The sequence below is a fragment of the Taurulus bubalis genome (assembly GCF_910589615.1).
Source record: "Taurulus bubalis genome assembly, chromosome: 16".
NCBI lineage: Eukaryota > Metazoa > Chordata > Actinopteri > Perciformes > Cottidae > Taurulus > Taurulus bubalis.
The window spans coordinates 8,188,994-8,204,866 of record NC_136604.1 but is presented as its reverse complement, the minus strand read 5'-3'; the positions used below and the strand labels follow the sequence as shown (position 1 = coordinate 8,204,866).

At 41.5% G+C, this 15,873-nt stretch overlaps 1 protein-coding gene across 1 annotated transcript; it reads left to right on the top strand.

Moving 5' to 3' along the window:
• Positions 1-1,024: 1,024 nt before the first annotated feature.
• On the top strand, positions 1,025-12,142 carry cers2a (ceramide synthase 2a). The gene is made up of 11 exons (XM_079232310.1): positions 1,025-1,068; positions 5,613-5,786; positions 5,923-6,040; positions 6,248-6,366; positions 7,547-7,604; positions 7,774-7,824; positions 8,027-8,119; positions 8,933-9,061; positions 9,292-9,398; positions 10,134-10,287; positions 10,373-12,142. The coding sequence occupies exons 2-11, from the start codon at positions 5,614-5,616 to the stop codon at positions 10,508-10,510; spliced, it is 1,140 nt and encodes a 379-aa protein (XP_079088436.1). The 5' UTR covers positions 1,025-1,068; position 5,613; the 3' UTR covers positions 10,511-12,142.
• The last annotated feature ends 3,731 nt before the right edge of the window (positions 12,143-15,873 follow it).

Below are 15,873 nucleotides of genomic sequence, written 5' to 3'. Positions count from 1 at the left end.
TTTTGGTTGTTGGTGTGCCTCAGGATTTTATTATTGTAGAAAATGTGCCGTGGCTCAAAAAAGGTTGAAAAACACTTGGTTAGGTCAACTACTCAGAGACACTCTCAGTGTGGATATGACCATACAGCAAAGTCCAGTAGAGCAAGAAGACAGAAAGAACAGAGCATACACACAATGGGAACGGTATATGCCACATGTTTCAGACACCCGTGTTATTGTTGTTATTTATCACATTGTAAGTCAACCTTATAAATTCACAATGATGATGATGATGAAAACAAAAAGAAGAACAATATGTGGAGCAGGCCTCAAAAGTTGTTCCATAATAATATAAATAAACAGTAAAGAAGAAAAAAAATCCACAATAGCAATATTAAATAGACGGAATAAAAGGTATGACTGACTACAGTTTGGCTATTTCTGCAGTGACACTGAGGTAAATGATACGCAAGTATGTTAATGAATACATCTAATATGCATTACACATTTCTAGTGATTCTTTAAACATATATTAACTTCCCTCTTTCCACTGGAAGACATGCTTTTCCTCACCAGCCTCCCTCTCGAGGCATTAACCACCCCTCATACCGAGTAAAGGCTCACGTCATTTTAGCCCCCTCCCCTCTCCTCTCCCCGGTCCTATCCTAACATACAACCGTGATAACCACTACATCCGACCAATTGAACCACCCGGCTAAACGGCAACACGCCGAGGCCCACTAACGTTACTTTGGGAAGACGGGAAAGTGACAAGTTAGACTCTTATGTCCTCGTTGGACAGAAGAGTTTTCGGCAGGAAGTAGACACCGTTTGTTAGTTTCTTTGAGAATGGCGCAAACCTGAGTTTGTAGAGAAGAAGAAGAAGAAAAGAAGGGGGGGTTGTAGCTCATTTAACGGCCGACAAGTTGGAGTTTTTTTTTTTTTTTTTTTTTTTTTATGCCCAGAACTAACGCTACATGAAACCCCCTCCGCGACAACAGGAACAGAGGACGAGCAGCAGCTGCAGACGAGAGGAGACATTTTAGGAGCGGCGACGTTACCTGCCCGGATACAGTGAGGTGAGGAGAGGTAAGGTGGCTGCACCGTTAGCTAGCGTTACACGGAGGACGTGTCAGTTAGGGTCGGTAACGCTGCTTGAACTCACGTCATGGACGCCGCGTGACGCTAACGAGAGAGTCTCCCCCTCAGGAGGGTTTTACGTGAAGTGTAATCAGAAGTGTAACGTTACGCGTCAAACTTCGCTCTTAACGGTAACCGTCGGGAGACGTCAAACGGGACGTGCTCGTCAAAGTTTAGCTCGCTAACAGGCCTCGTCTCGGCGTCGGGGCTGTTTGTTTAGCTACACCGCGATAACAGAAGGTCGTGAAAGCAGTCGAGACCAACAGAGCTCAATGGTTTGGCCCCTGAGGAAATACAGAAGTGGTTTCCAGCGGATAAACGGCCGTGTGTGTGTCGTTTGTGGTGCGAGTTGTGAATGCGCTAAAAAGTTTTCTTTACGTAAACTGTAATGTCGCCGAGAATAGTTGCCCATTGCGTTATGTTATTACACGGGGAACGCAAAATAACGAGTATGCGGGTCCATCCTGTGTTGGGGGGAAGTTAATAAAGCATACAACGTGAGTTAGCTGACGATTGTTTGGGCACTGTTGGGGAAACTTTTGGAAAGCTCCATCTCACGGAGTCAGGCAGTCGGTTCCGCTATGTCCGGGAGACTCCCCGCTTGCGCCATTCATACGCACTCTGCCACTCCCTGCAAGAGTTTACGCAAACTGCGTAGAGGGCTGTGTGGCTGACAAACTGCAAACTTTAAGTGGGGACGACCCTGAAGTTTAAATCAAACGAGAGCCTCAAGGACGTTGTCTGTCGGACATTGTTGTAGATCTTAGATGTGAGTCATGCGTTTGTGTCCAGCTGTAGTCAAGTCAGTCTTATCCTATTAACCTCCAAGGACTTTGCACAGGAGGTGTAATCCGTCCTTCAAGGTTTTATTGAGCAAGAAAAAAACAACAACCTCATAAAGATCTTTTTTTTTTAAGCACCATTCCACTAATTTTTACTCATGAAGTTCAGTAAAGCTCTCCTGAGGAGTACTACTGTTGTGTGTTGTGTGTCTGTGCCTCGGGGAGAGCTTTCCAAACTCTGAAAAAATTGCAGGCTTTGTCTATCTTGCCTGGGCTTGAGGCGTCAAAACTTTAAAGGTGTGTCTTGGAATTTGTTACATTTTTTTAAAAACCTGCGCAGTTTATATCTACTTCTAATCCAAAATCAATTTTGCTGGTTCATAATTGCATATCTTGATGTCTCCTCCCCCCCCTGCTCAAAACCACACATTCTACTATTGAACAGGAAACTGGGGGTGTAGAGAAGAAGCGAGCATAAAGTGTTGCAGGGATGACATATTTTTGTATGCCAGCCGCAGTAGTTGGCATCATACTGGTTCCCTCGACAAAAAGTAAATCAGAATCAGCTTTATTGGCCATGTGTGTTTGCACATACATGGAATTTGACTCTGGTTTCACGTAGCTCTCATTGTACATGTATACATATTCTATACAATAAACAAGATGCATATTTAAAAGAGACAATTAAAGACAACAGAGTAATCAAGAGCAGTGCATGGGATGGTTCCCTTGGTATTTGGATTATTGCAGAAAATGAACAAAGTAAAAAGTGTTCTGTGTCGTTATGCTATCGAAGAACTGCATCACAGGCGCATGAGCACAAGGGTCCACAACGAGACCAAAAAGGCGGTCTAGACGGCGTGCTAGTGGGTTTTAGTCTCATTTAGACACCTGCTAGCAACCACCATTTTTAAAGACGCGTAAAAACGTCAACATTTTGAGAATACAATTGTTTTGAGAAAAATCTCTTATGCTTGCGTTGACCACAGACCTTATTTCTGGCATATAATCAAAAACCCACAGACTTTGAGACGATAGAAGGAAGGTGCAACTTTTTCCCGGTTTTAGGACTTATTCCTGCAGGACTCTATTTAGGAGGCAGGAGGGGTCTAATAAAAAAAATGGTTTTGAGTTGCAATATGGGAAGTGTAGGATCTAATGTTTTTGGACTCATTCTCGGGACTAAAAGTCAGAATATCTCGGCCTCAGTGCACAGAATTTGACCCTTATTTTTTTTAACTCGGTGTCTTGTTAGTCCTTCAACTAAATACATTAAAATTAAAATAAAAACTTCAACCCATAGTTATCAGTCAAGACATTGTTCAAGGATGGACTGTAGATGGGCAGCGGTTACTATAGTAAGTCTTTCTCGTATAGATTATACTACATACTGCTGAGATTTGAGATTAAACCATCAGTGGCACGGTGCACTTTGGTCTCTCCAAACACTATCATGGAAATGTGCATTCACTAGCTAAGTGGCGAGTAAGGATACTGGATTATCTGAAATTATCTGCCAGGAAACAGAGGACAATACAACAAACCAAAGTGCACTAATAAATTCAATAATCCAATTTACACATGCCTGATGTTTCGTTTCCAAGTGGAATAGCTTTAACGTTCAGAAATTGTTTGTTTTTTTATAAAATCCAAAATGGGAATAATTTGAAGGCCTATGCTAATCTGTATACACCAGTCTACTGGTTTTACTTATGGTCGTCGACCAAATAAATTCTTTAGTCGATATAACAGATCTGTAAAACGTAGTTTCTCAACAAAGAATCACACAAAAGCACCAATTGTAAATTGTGCGTTTGCCTGAGATTCTCTCAAAGGTTTCTTTGAAATAAATCATTCGGCATGAAAAACAACTAATCGACCAAAAAAAGCTTCATCTACTGAGACCAAAACTATCGACTATAAGGGAGGCAGCCCTGCTAATTTGTTACACGTCATACTGGATGATACCTCAACATAGTTAACTAAATTAAATGGAAGTTTACTTTAGCTTGCAGCTGTTGCATCGGCTAAACCGCTGTTGCCTGACCTGTTCTTCTGTAAACTTTTGAGGAAATCACACACCAGCAGGAGCAACTGTAAAACTCTTGTACATTTTGGGCGGGTGCTGTGGAAATATCTAGGAACACAGGGATATTTATTGCGTTTAATCTGTGAACACTTTACTTCTGGTTGCTTGTAACATTACCAGTTTGGGAATCGTCAGCTGCTGTCACATGATAGTGCGCATTTTAGCTTGGATCAGCTCACACAAATGAGTACTTTGCATGTAAGAAGTGGGATGTACACCTGACAGCTTTTGCAGCCCCATGATTGGTTTCCAGTTCCCCCTGTTTGTTTACCCAAATCCCATAATTCACTCCAGGACTAATTACAAAACTTGCACTCATTAACATATTTTAACACAATTCACAAAACCCCCCACATTCTATTTGAAGCATTAAAAATAATTAGCAAAGTGTAATAATGGATACATAAAGTCAAGTTAGACATGTTCTATGGAATAGATGTGAGAGGTGACACACAGGGGGCAGCAGGTTCGCCAACATCCCCACACTGATTAACTTTAAACGATAGGATAAGTTGACATATCACCGCTATTGATCCTTTCAAAGTGAATCTCCCTGCTGACAAAGGCAGCCTGCATGAGTTACTGGGCATTCACGGTTTGCTTATAACGGGTTAAAGTCCACGCAACACATAGTCATTACAAAGATCTTTCAGGAAATGTGTGTGACAACTGGAGTTTCCCTCTTAAATGATTTGCCCCATAAAGACGGTCACACTAAAGACGCAAAACAAAGTGAAGCGGTAATATGAGGAATCCGACTCAAAATCAGCTGATCCGACATGTGACTTAATGTTGCCAGTGATTATAGCATCACTCCTGGCATCTTAGGTTGTTTGTTTGCAGATCCTGTTGCTCTTTCTGCACTATAACAACTAAGCAGTACAAAAGTCCGCTAAGCTGTACTTAAGCACTGAGGCCATAAATTGCCCTAAAAGATAAAGTTTGCTAATTAGCAGTGAACCCAAAGTACAGCTGACGGGTATTTGGTTATAAATGAGTTTTCACCTGATGATACAGAGTGTCTCATAAAGAAATGAGAGATAATAAAAAATTAATTAAAAAAGACATCATCACAACTCGTATGTTATTGGATGTTCAAGAAAGTTAAGTTCTAAGGCCCTTCTCGCAGCCGTTTACTGCTGCCATTCACTTATGGTCACTATTACGCGTTTATTACATAGGGCGTGATTTCAGACACGCGTCTGAGTAAAGATGTCATCCAGCTGCCGAAATAGTTGTTCAAGGATTGTGTATTGGTGCCAAACTGCAGTCTGGGTTAGAGGGCCTAATAAAATGCTCATGGGTTATCTGATTACATTGCATGCAGGTAGCCACACAAAAAACTTCATCATTCCTCTTCATCTGGAACAGGAAGTGCCCAAATACGCCGCCTGTTGCAGATGCCCAGTGAGATTCATCACCTCCAATCAATACTCATTCCTCTGTTTCCTTTCCTTTCTCTCTGCATATTGTCACAGCTGAGTGAGTTGCTATGTTTATCAAATGGAAAATCTGAATGGAGATCACCAAGCAGACAAAATCTTTTTAGTACCGGTTTTAATTTCCTTCCACATGATAGAAAAAGAACACAAATCCTTTTCTCCCCTTGTTTCATCTTTTAGGATGTTGTCTCGGCTTGGTGAGCAGATATGGGCGGACTGGATTTGGTTTCCTGAAGGACACGGCTGGGCTGACCTGATTGACCATGATGGCCAAGTTTTCCCTAAAACACAGGACCTGTGGGTTACTATACCCATCGCACTGTGCTTCCTGGTGTGCAGACAGATATTTGAGAGGTGAGTCATCTCCAGCAACCTGTGTAGGGTTTTGTCAGTGTCATTTGCCTGTTAATCTGTTTCTTCCTTTCTGATTTGCATTTTCCATTCCTGACAAATGTGAGGTGATGTTTAAGCGAAGTCTTTCTCTTTTCAGGGTGGTGGCGACTCCTCTCGCTTCCCTGTTGGGAGTGAGTGACAAGACGCGTGTTCGTGCTCCTCCAAATCCCGTCCTGGAGTCCTATTTCTGCAGCACATCAAAGCATCCCACACAGGTAATGATCCTGCATACGTTAGGAAACTAGCTCTGCTTCATACACCTCTGGCAATAGCACAGCTTGAGCCTAATCATAGAATGCAGAGATGTTTGAGGTGTAAATGGATGAGAGAGACAACATGATAGAAAAACCATAAATCTTCAGTATTGTTTTCTAACTCAAAACATTAAAGACCGTACTGACTTGTCCTGCTTTTGTTGTCAGAGCTCCCTAGAGAGTTTAAGCAAACAGGCGGGCTGTCCAGAGCGACAGGTCCAGAGGTGGTTCAGGCGGCGGAGAAACCAGGACAGACCCAGCAAGCTCAAGAAGTTTCGGGAAGCATGGTAGCTAAACATCCTCAGCCAGACATCAAATACACCTCCAACCCATTGTCTGTCTTTCATTCTAATCTGTGTGCTTCTAGTCGCCTGATTTGAATCCTAAAGAAGATGATTTTATTTCAGGATTTGTTTGGATTGAAAACGAGACCGCGAACAGTGAAGTCACAATGAAATAGGGTTTGCTCTCTGTCATTTAGTGTGTTTTAGGTTCAAACAAGATTTCACAGAGGTCATAACTAGGGATGCTAATTTAGATTTTTATTTTTATCTGACCAATATCCAACCCTCGTTGACGGATCATTAACCCGTTAATGGACGAGATTAGTGCCTAGAATGCAGGGGAGCTGTGGTCGATGCACAAGGCAGTCAGTCCCTAGTCTACCCATCCGGCAGAATAAAGCAGCTTTGTCTTTCTTGCATCAATTAGTTTAGCTGGGAGGCTGTGAGCTGTGTGTCTGCCTGGCAGACTCTTGTCAGGGTTTCCACCAGCACATTGTGAGCCCGGCATAATATATGTGTATATATATATACATTATTTTATTTTTTTTAAGGGATGGCATTAATGGGTCAGACTTATTTTTGTCGGTGAATGATGACCTGCTTTTACAAATACCAGATTATTTCAAGCAGTGTTTCGCAAGCTAGTGGTCAGGACACCATCAAAGGCTCGCCAGTTAGATTGCAGGGGTCATGAGGTGATTTACAAGAGAGCAAAGTAGACAAATATTGCGATGCAAAGGACATACAATCGTATAAATCTTTTCAGACTTTGCTCTAATCGCATCATTAATCATTTTTTGTTGTTGCATTTTGCACTTCTGGCAACGAGGTGCGACTTTGTTTTCACAAAACACAGTCACACATTGCACCCACGCATTTAAAAAGATGTAAAACAAAGATAGGACACACGCTGCAAAATGTAAAATGCGTCGATCAAAGGGAGTTTTTTTTCTGCCTAATGATATTGAGTTTGAGGTTCAAACTCCAGTGACGCATGTGCTCGAGATTACGGTTTTTATTTTGTCGGCGACATTTGGTTTTAAAATGTTTGCCCGTTTATCATTTCCTTCATGATTTATAATAACTAATAAAGTAAAAAGTAAAGTTTAAACTTTTAATTTTCCTCATCTGTTTCCAATAACCCCAAATTTTATTTCTGAGACCGCTGTGTATTCTCTTTCAGTTGGAGATTTACATTTTACCTTCTTGCTTTCTTTGCTGGCCTGGCAGTCCTCGTTGACGTGAGTACTGTGTCAGAATCTGGCTCTCAAAGTTTTGTGTTGACATTGTAACTAAACCACAAAAACACTGTTTTCCACTTTGTTCTTTAGTGTTTGTGCTCGAGAGTGCTTGTGGTGTTTTGTGGGACACTTAAACCCTCATTAATATTGAGTATCCGTTTCTCCTCAGAAACCATGGTTGTATGATATGAAGCAGATGTGGGATGGCTTCCCGAAAATGGTATGTCAGTCCAGTCCAATCTGGAACCTCTGATTTCATTAAGTTTAGATTTTAATATTTTCACATATGATGCATTTTAAACAAGCCGAGAGAGCACGTAACTTCTAGAAACGTACTCTTGTTTACCAAATTAATTAACTAGCTAATATATACAATTATTGGTTGCATTATCTAACAGCTTTTCTTTCCTGTTTTCTTTCAGCCACTGTTGCCTTCACAGTACTGGTACTACATGATCGAACTCGGCTTCTATGTCTCGCTGCTTTTTAGCGTAGCATCGGATGTTAAACGTAAGGTAAGAGAGCTGCCTCCTAAGCTTTGTCCCGTGTTCGCAGCCATAAAGCCCGCTCAGAAACCTTCCATCAGGAGGGATTGATCTCAGAGTGCATGAATTCATGAGAATGACCTGTTGTGTATTTTGAGGTTTGGATATTGATTTCTCCATTAAGATGTCCTGACTTTATGCATTTTATTGAGTGGAGCTGTCAGCATTCTGAACATTATAGATGATGTTCAACGCCACTCGTCCGCTCTGTCGGTTTGGTAAAGGCGGAGTGAGTGAGCAACAAAACGTAACTGTCTCTCCAGTCGGGGAAGTTGCATCAGGAGGTGCACTGTGAGTTAATGTGTGACTGGAGCTCTGGTGAAATCGCAGTGTGGAGAGACTGAGGGATCGTTTTGTCCACAGGTCTAAACGCTGTTGTGACAAACCTTTGCGCCGCCACCTCTGTGCCAGCCCTTGTTTTGTAACTCCAGCTCACAAATGTGAAGAACTAATCTGTTAAACCAAAGCAGTAACATAACAGTTTTCCAGAGATCCCCTGTTTTGAAATCAACCTCTAATGTGAGGATTCGCTTCCGTGCGTGGATTTAGTTTATTTTCATAGCTGTGAGGCCATATAATCTGCTATATGCAGAGAGTTAATCATTTGTAAATCCAGTATCAATCAATCAGAACACGCACTGTCGATCGGTGACCAATCTTTACGGCTCGATCAATAAGTGACCAAACAGGTTTTTATGTTGTCTTTAAACCGTCTCTCTGTCCCTTTTTTTTTTTTTTTTTTTTTTTTTTTTTTTTTTCTTTTCCTCCTCTCTCTCTCTCCAGGATTTCAAAGAGCAGATAATTCACCATGTGGCCACCATTTCCCTGATTAGTTTCTCTTGGCTGGTCAACTACATCCGGGCAGGGACTTTGATCATGTTGGTGCACGATTCCTCCGACTATTTAATGGAGGTATGACGACCCGCTATTATGGCAGAAAAAAGGGCTGTTTTACTGATAAAAAAGTTGGTAATAATGAAATAAATTGTTAGTTTGCCACATGCTAATAACAGGGAACGTGTTTTTAATTTTACATTTCATTTCAATCGCAGTAAACATCATAAAAGCAACAGATTTGCTGCCCTCTAGAGGGGAATATGGGAAAAGCTGAAACTCTGATCTCTCTCTGCCTTTCATTGCAGTCAGCCAAAATGTTCAACTACGCAGGTTGGAGGAAAACCTGCAACTTCATCTTCACCATGTTTGCTGCAGTTTTCATTGGCACTCGCCTCGTAATCCTCCCCTTCTGGTAAGACCGCTGTTACAAGATTCACCGTGTTAGTCACCGAGTTTACTGTATAAAGGGAACCTTTGAGACACTTGTGCAATATGACAGTCACACAGTTTGAAAAACAGTTTGAAAAACTGTGACTCTGTCATATTGCACAAACAAACTATGATTTTTTTATTTTTTCCTCCCACATTTGTACGTCTGATATAGCTATTTCCTCTGTGCTATAGAGCTGACATGTCCAAAAACTATACATTCTGATAAACATGGGCACTGTAGTTTATTTAGAGACTATCATAACACTTGTTGTATCAAATGGGTATTACTCCACACTGAAAATAGTCCCAAATAGTGATATATGTTTTAAACTGCCCAGCTGTTTTAAGAAGTTACACACAAAAAATATATATTTATATTTATTGCTGGGAATGTGAAAAATATTGACTAATACCAGCATCAGCCTATAATGTTTAACACTAACAGCTGTGATGAAATGCTTTTATAAGTAACTTGTGCTCCATTTTAATTGATCATGGCCTCCTGAATATGTTCGTGTACAGGTAGCTGATGGAAACACGCGCTGATTCATTTTGCAGAAATGTCTTGAATTTGCTTAAAGCTTGAGCAACAATTTAATGGAAATGTAACAACAGACGCATTGTGTACAGTTCCGGCTCCTCTCAATGGGCTTTTGATGGTGACTGTAGGTGGCTCTGACTGGACTCTCTGTTCTGCCTTTGTCCTCCCGTCCAGGATCATATACACAACGTGGGTTTACCCCTTGACCCTCTATCCCCCCTTCCTCGGCTTCTACTTCTTCAACGGGCTAATGCTCGTGCTGCAGGCTCTGCACATCTTCTGGGCGGTGCTCATCGTGCGCATGGTCATCAAGTTCCTGCCAGCAAACGTACGAACTTTCCCCATCCCACCACACAACACGTTCACCTCAAATCAGCAGCTGTACAGATGTTCTATCTTGTTTTACCCCGCAGGACATTGTCGAGGACGAGCGGAGCGATAAAGAGGAGACCGAGTCGGAAGATGAAGACGAGCAGAATGATAAGTTTAAGAACGGGCACGTGCAGAACGGCCACACTCTCCTGAACAACAACCACAGTAAGACGGACTGATTGGACTGTGAGAGCCGGAGATGAGGCTGTGTGAGGCGTGACGATGGGCCCTCACATGTGGCCCTCACTTGAAAGCCAAAGAACGGGAGCGTGGCATGTTGAAAGGTGCAACAGGCGGCAGCACACACACACACACACACACACACACACACACACACACACTCATTTCTTTACCTTCCTTTCTGAAACCCCAGTAGTCCAAAGTGGATAATTTCCCTTCTCTGTGGGTTACATTAACTTGGAGGAGGAAGACTGTGGTGGAGAACCACAATGATCTGCTTAGCACCTAAGCAGCAGAGTGGTTATCTCATTACACACACCTTCTCCTCTTTTCTCACCTCTTGTCTCCTTTGCTTTATGCTAAGATCTTGTGCTGTTGACCAAGTTGCTACATGCCAAATCTAGCTTTATGTTTTGTCCATGGGAGTGTTTTAAAGAGACGCTGTGGTTAGGACGGTCACTCCCTTCCTGCACAGTCAGTTAAAACTCTCCCGAGATTACTGCCCTAAAACCTGACTGATTTTGGGTCTAAATAACCACACTGAAGTCAGTGACGTGGTGAGGAGATCCAAGGGTCTTTTCATGGACCCTAAGCTGATTTAAAATCTATTTTCTGAAGTATCGGTTGATAACAACTTTGTGCGATTCAGTTATTGCAGCTGCCAGTTTGTCACTTTGTTCTTTGTTTCTTCTAAATTTGATTTGTTTCAATGTTTAAAACTAAAATAATCAGAGGTAAATAATGTTTTTAACAGTCTGAAAAAACGCGCGATGAGGTGCTACATCTGCATCGTGTGTCGAAATGTGCCTTGAGTGGAAGTCTGTCTTGAATTCTTCTGCATTTTTTTTTTTTGGAAAGCAAAACGCACAGAGATCATTTTAAATGTTTTGTTTGTGTTTAATATTGTTTTAGTTGTATGATTTGTTTTATTTGTTTTCAGTCCAGTCATTGGTTTAAATTTGGGAGCAGTTTGTTTGTGTGTCCCAAACAAATCAGTAACTGTTTATGAATTATTTGTGCTGAAAGAGTCAATAGCATTTCCATTCAGTGTTGTTTTTCCCATCCATCCAAAGATGCACTTTATGGTTCCCTCTATAGACCAGCTGTGGCTAAATATCTTGTAAACAAGCTTAGTAATAGAGTTTGATGTCAATTCAAACCAGATTGCCTTTTTAGTTTAGAGGGTATGGTTTAAATTTTTTTCATATTTATTCTTGTCATTATCAACCCAAGATCTTCCTCTTCGCCAGTGTTTTGGTACATTTTTGTAAAAAGACAAAAAAACCTGAAATCTTAAGTAAAGAGGTAAAAATGAAACACCAAAGTATGGTTTACATTTTGTACTACCGTGTCATTTGCAAGTGCCTGCATCATTTCAAGTGTTGATTGTAAAAAAAGAAAAGAGAAATGTTATTTCTCTCCCGTTTGTCTTTATTTCTGCTGTCTTTGTGCCCCGTCACCACCAACACTCCTGCACTGTAACGCTCTGGGCCTCTAACGCTCCTGCAATCACCTGCAGCTCCCTCTGAAGAGCTTTGCTTCTGCAGGAATGGTTTTAATCTGCATTATGTGTTGCTGAGATGTAAAATCATAATGACAATGATGATGATAAAGATAATTGTGGATAACTATCCTGTCTTTTACAGTTTTTGTCTTTTTCTTTTCTCCGTCAAAATCTGAAATTACAATTTATCGTTCCAACTCATTATTATGGCTTCAGGAACTGATAAGAAAATACAGAATAATGAAAAGGGGTTAATTCCCCTTTTTAATAATGAAGGTTGAGGCAATGTTTGTCGAGATGCCTCTGCTACTGGTGATCTCATGATCAATTAGTTGTTTTTATATTAAATAATTATTCCTTTACTTTTTTTTTTTTTTTTTTTGCTCCTTAATTTGCTTGTTTTTGTCTGACCACCAGCCCCAAACTCCAAAATACAAATTCTCATTGGTATTTTAAAAACAACAACAACAACCATAGAACCAGAATAAGTGCATATAGAATAGATGACTAAAATAGTGAATTGAGTATCTGAATTGTTTTCCACAAATTGTATGTCAATTAACTAACGTATTCCATCTTTCTAGCAATAAAACCTTTTAAAACCAGAAAAGTTCATAATGCAGTTATAAAGTAGCCTCTTTTTGTTAACTCTAAATATCTAGTTCTGTCTGTTAGGTGTCTAAAGGGTAGTACACCTTCAAAGTGAAAGGAACTGATGAATGTGTCTCTCGTTGGAGATGCTCCATCACAGCGGAAGTGGAGCAGACGTGGTCTGGCACGAGCAGCATCCATCAGTCACAGCTTCCGCTGGTGTAGAGTGGCCCCTGAAGGCACCGTGGAGCTACAGTATCAGGTGACAGTGTGGTGACACACGCCGCGCGGCACCTGGCTGGCACACTTTTGGTAGACCCACTACTGCCAAAACACGTCTCCAATGTTTTTATAATCATCCTGAGTGGAAGCGTTGGTCTTCATCCAGCTTGAGAGTTTGAGAGTTGATCAACTTCTTTTTTTCCATGTGCCTCTTGAAAAAAGAAAGAAAAAAGAAACCAGTTCTCGTTCCTCCCTCCTTCCTCTGCCACTTTCCCCTCCAGTATTTTTGGCTTCAGCCTAAAAGGCCTTCTTGGCTAATTGCACATGGAGCAGGATCACTTTACCCCGGTGCCTCCACGCTGTTCTTGTCACTGGCAGCCTCACTGTAACAATCTCCGCTTTAAAAAAGCAGCAGGGTCAATTTCCACCCGGCTCTCGCATCTGGCTCCACAATTTAATTGCTAATGCGTCTCCTGTTTCTACTGTTCCGACGTCTGGGCTTTCCTCAACACCCCCTTCTGTGTCCGGTCCTACTCCTCCTCTGTAAATCTTTGCCTTTCCTTTCACATTACGTTTCCCCTCCTTCCTCCGTTGCCTTTTTCGGCCTTGCATAATGAAAAAAAAAAGCTCAGTGTCACCTAAGGTGCTTGAGTTCTAGTGGTGTGAAGTCTAATTGGCGACAGGTATGGAGGTCCCTGTGACAGGAGAACAAAGGCGCCGGGGTGTTTGATTCACTTGTGAGCTGTGTCGACTGTTATTCAATTCCTGCTTAAGTATTAATAAAGGCTTTACATGCCAGGGGGAGGTCGCAAGGTGCAAGTGCATGCTTGGGTGTCTCGCACGTGTATGTATGTGTGTGTGTGTGTGTGTGTGTGTGTGTGTGTGTGTGTGTGTGTGTGTGTGTGCGTGTGTGTGTGTGTGTGTGTATGCGCTAATTTGTGGGCTGCTCATTTTTCCTGTGATGATCATGAGAGGAGGGGGACAGTAAAGTCTTCGGTGACGGATGACCGTCTTATGTAACTGGAGTAAAAAGGGACCTCAGAGGGAGCCGAGGCAGAGATGCTATGACGCTTTTAAAAGCTTTGGATGAGCGGTGGAGAGACTGCAGCCACAAACACCTGATGACGACGCAGAATGGTGAGTTTGAAATGGAGTGAGAATGTGTTTCATCTTTAAAATCATGTGCTGCTGTCAGTTTTTTTTTTTTTTGATTACAACCACTTTGTGACCTTAATGCTGAATTTGTCTTGTCATGTTTAAAAAGTACAAGCGATACTTGTTTCTTACTATCAAGTTTCCATAATTCATTTTCTGACCTCATCTATCTCTTTTATTGAAACCTGAAAGGCTTCGCTGTGTTCCTCTAAAGAGCAACCAGACACAAAAAGGATCAACACTGATAGTAAATATCCCGGAACAGCATGGTCCGGGTGTGTTAACTTGACAATAAAGTCATGTGATAATCAATTACGAGCGTAAGTCATTTTTCAAACTAAAATATCAAACGTTCTCTGGTTCCACGTCCTTTGAAATTTAACATTTGAATTGTTCTTTGTTTAATGTGACAGTGAACCAAATAGATTTGGGTTTTGGACTGTTGATTGCACAAACAAGGAATTTAGAGACAATATCTTTCCAGGATATTGTGATGGTAATAAAATCTGTAATTAATATAATTACAGGCCTAAAAAAAAATAAAAGAAGAAGAGAAAGATGACATGCAACAAAAGTCCCAGAATCAAACAAAGGACATTGCAGACATACGACATGCTTTAAGTAACAGGACTTATGTGCTGTCTCGGCATTCAGAAGATATCATTTCTTTAATCTCTGTATGTTTTTCGGATTCATATTTCTGGCATCAGGTAGCCTAATCCCCATCATCTCGAGAGCAGCCATGCACACGCCTGTCCTTCTCCGAGAGTGGTGGTGCTGAGTTTACATGGAAAACAGTGAAAGAAGGATCTGCAGTCGCCATCGCCCACATGGACCAGGCTCCTCGCCCCGCACCACAGTTTGAGGTCGACGTGGACCTGGGCTTCGCTCTCTTCTTCCTCTTCCTGCTGTGTTTCTTTCTGCTGGTGACGGTGGTGCGCTGTGCCCAGACTGTACTGGATCCTTACGGCTCTATCTCCACCTCCACCTACCAGGAGGAGCAGATCACCTGAGAGAGAAGAGAGAGGGAGGTGGTATCAGTCAGTAACTATGCAGGACTCACTCTCACTGCTGTATTAATATATTGTTTTAGACCATGCAGTTTTGAATGGATTTGAAGTCGACACCACATACATGAGACAGGCCACTTCTGAACAAAAAGGAGTCGTGGTTGGGCTACACTCTCATGGAAGTCACAAGACATGTATCAGGTTGTGTGTGAGTGTTTCCGTCTTAAATACCTTTCAAATAACCGATGGGTGGATTACTCAATGGACCTCCAGGGTTCCGAGACCTGAACCAGCCAGAAAGTGAAAGAGCTCGTCAAAACAACAGTTTGTCCCTGATAATGATCTGTCAATAACAAGCCAATCTTAAGAGCAGTCATATTTGTATTTTTTTTTATTACACATTTCTTTATTTTTTTATTAAAATATTTACAACGGATGCAACGTGCAAAGCTGGGCTATGAGCCAACGTTCATATATAAAATAATAGTTACAAAATGTACATGTCTGTGACCACTCGCTGTAAATCTGTCCATAGAATAGCTGTTGAAACAGCAGCGACTACCACATGTGCTTCTCTGAAGAGACCTGAACCTTCCTCTTCAGTAGTAGGCCCACACCCATCTGTGCAGCTATCCGGAAAATCGCACATCTGAGAGAAAATTGCAACTGCAACGATAGAAATTACATTTATTATGTTATACAATAAACTCTTTGCATGTCATGTCACCTCTGAATTTGGGATATATTCTTTTTGACCGTCCATTAAAAATCAGATAGACACCCTTTGGTTTATAATCCGGAGCCATCCATCCACTCCATACCAGCTGGTGGTGGCATTGCACCATGTTGGTGTTTGCTACCGCTTTGAAGAAGAAGAAGA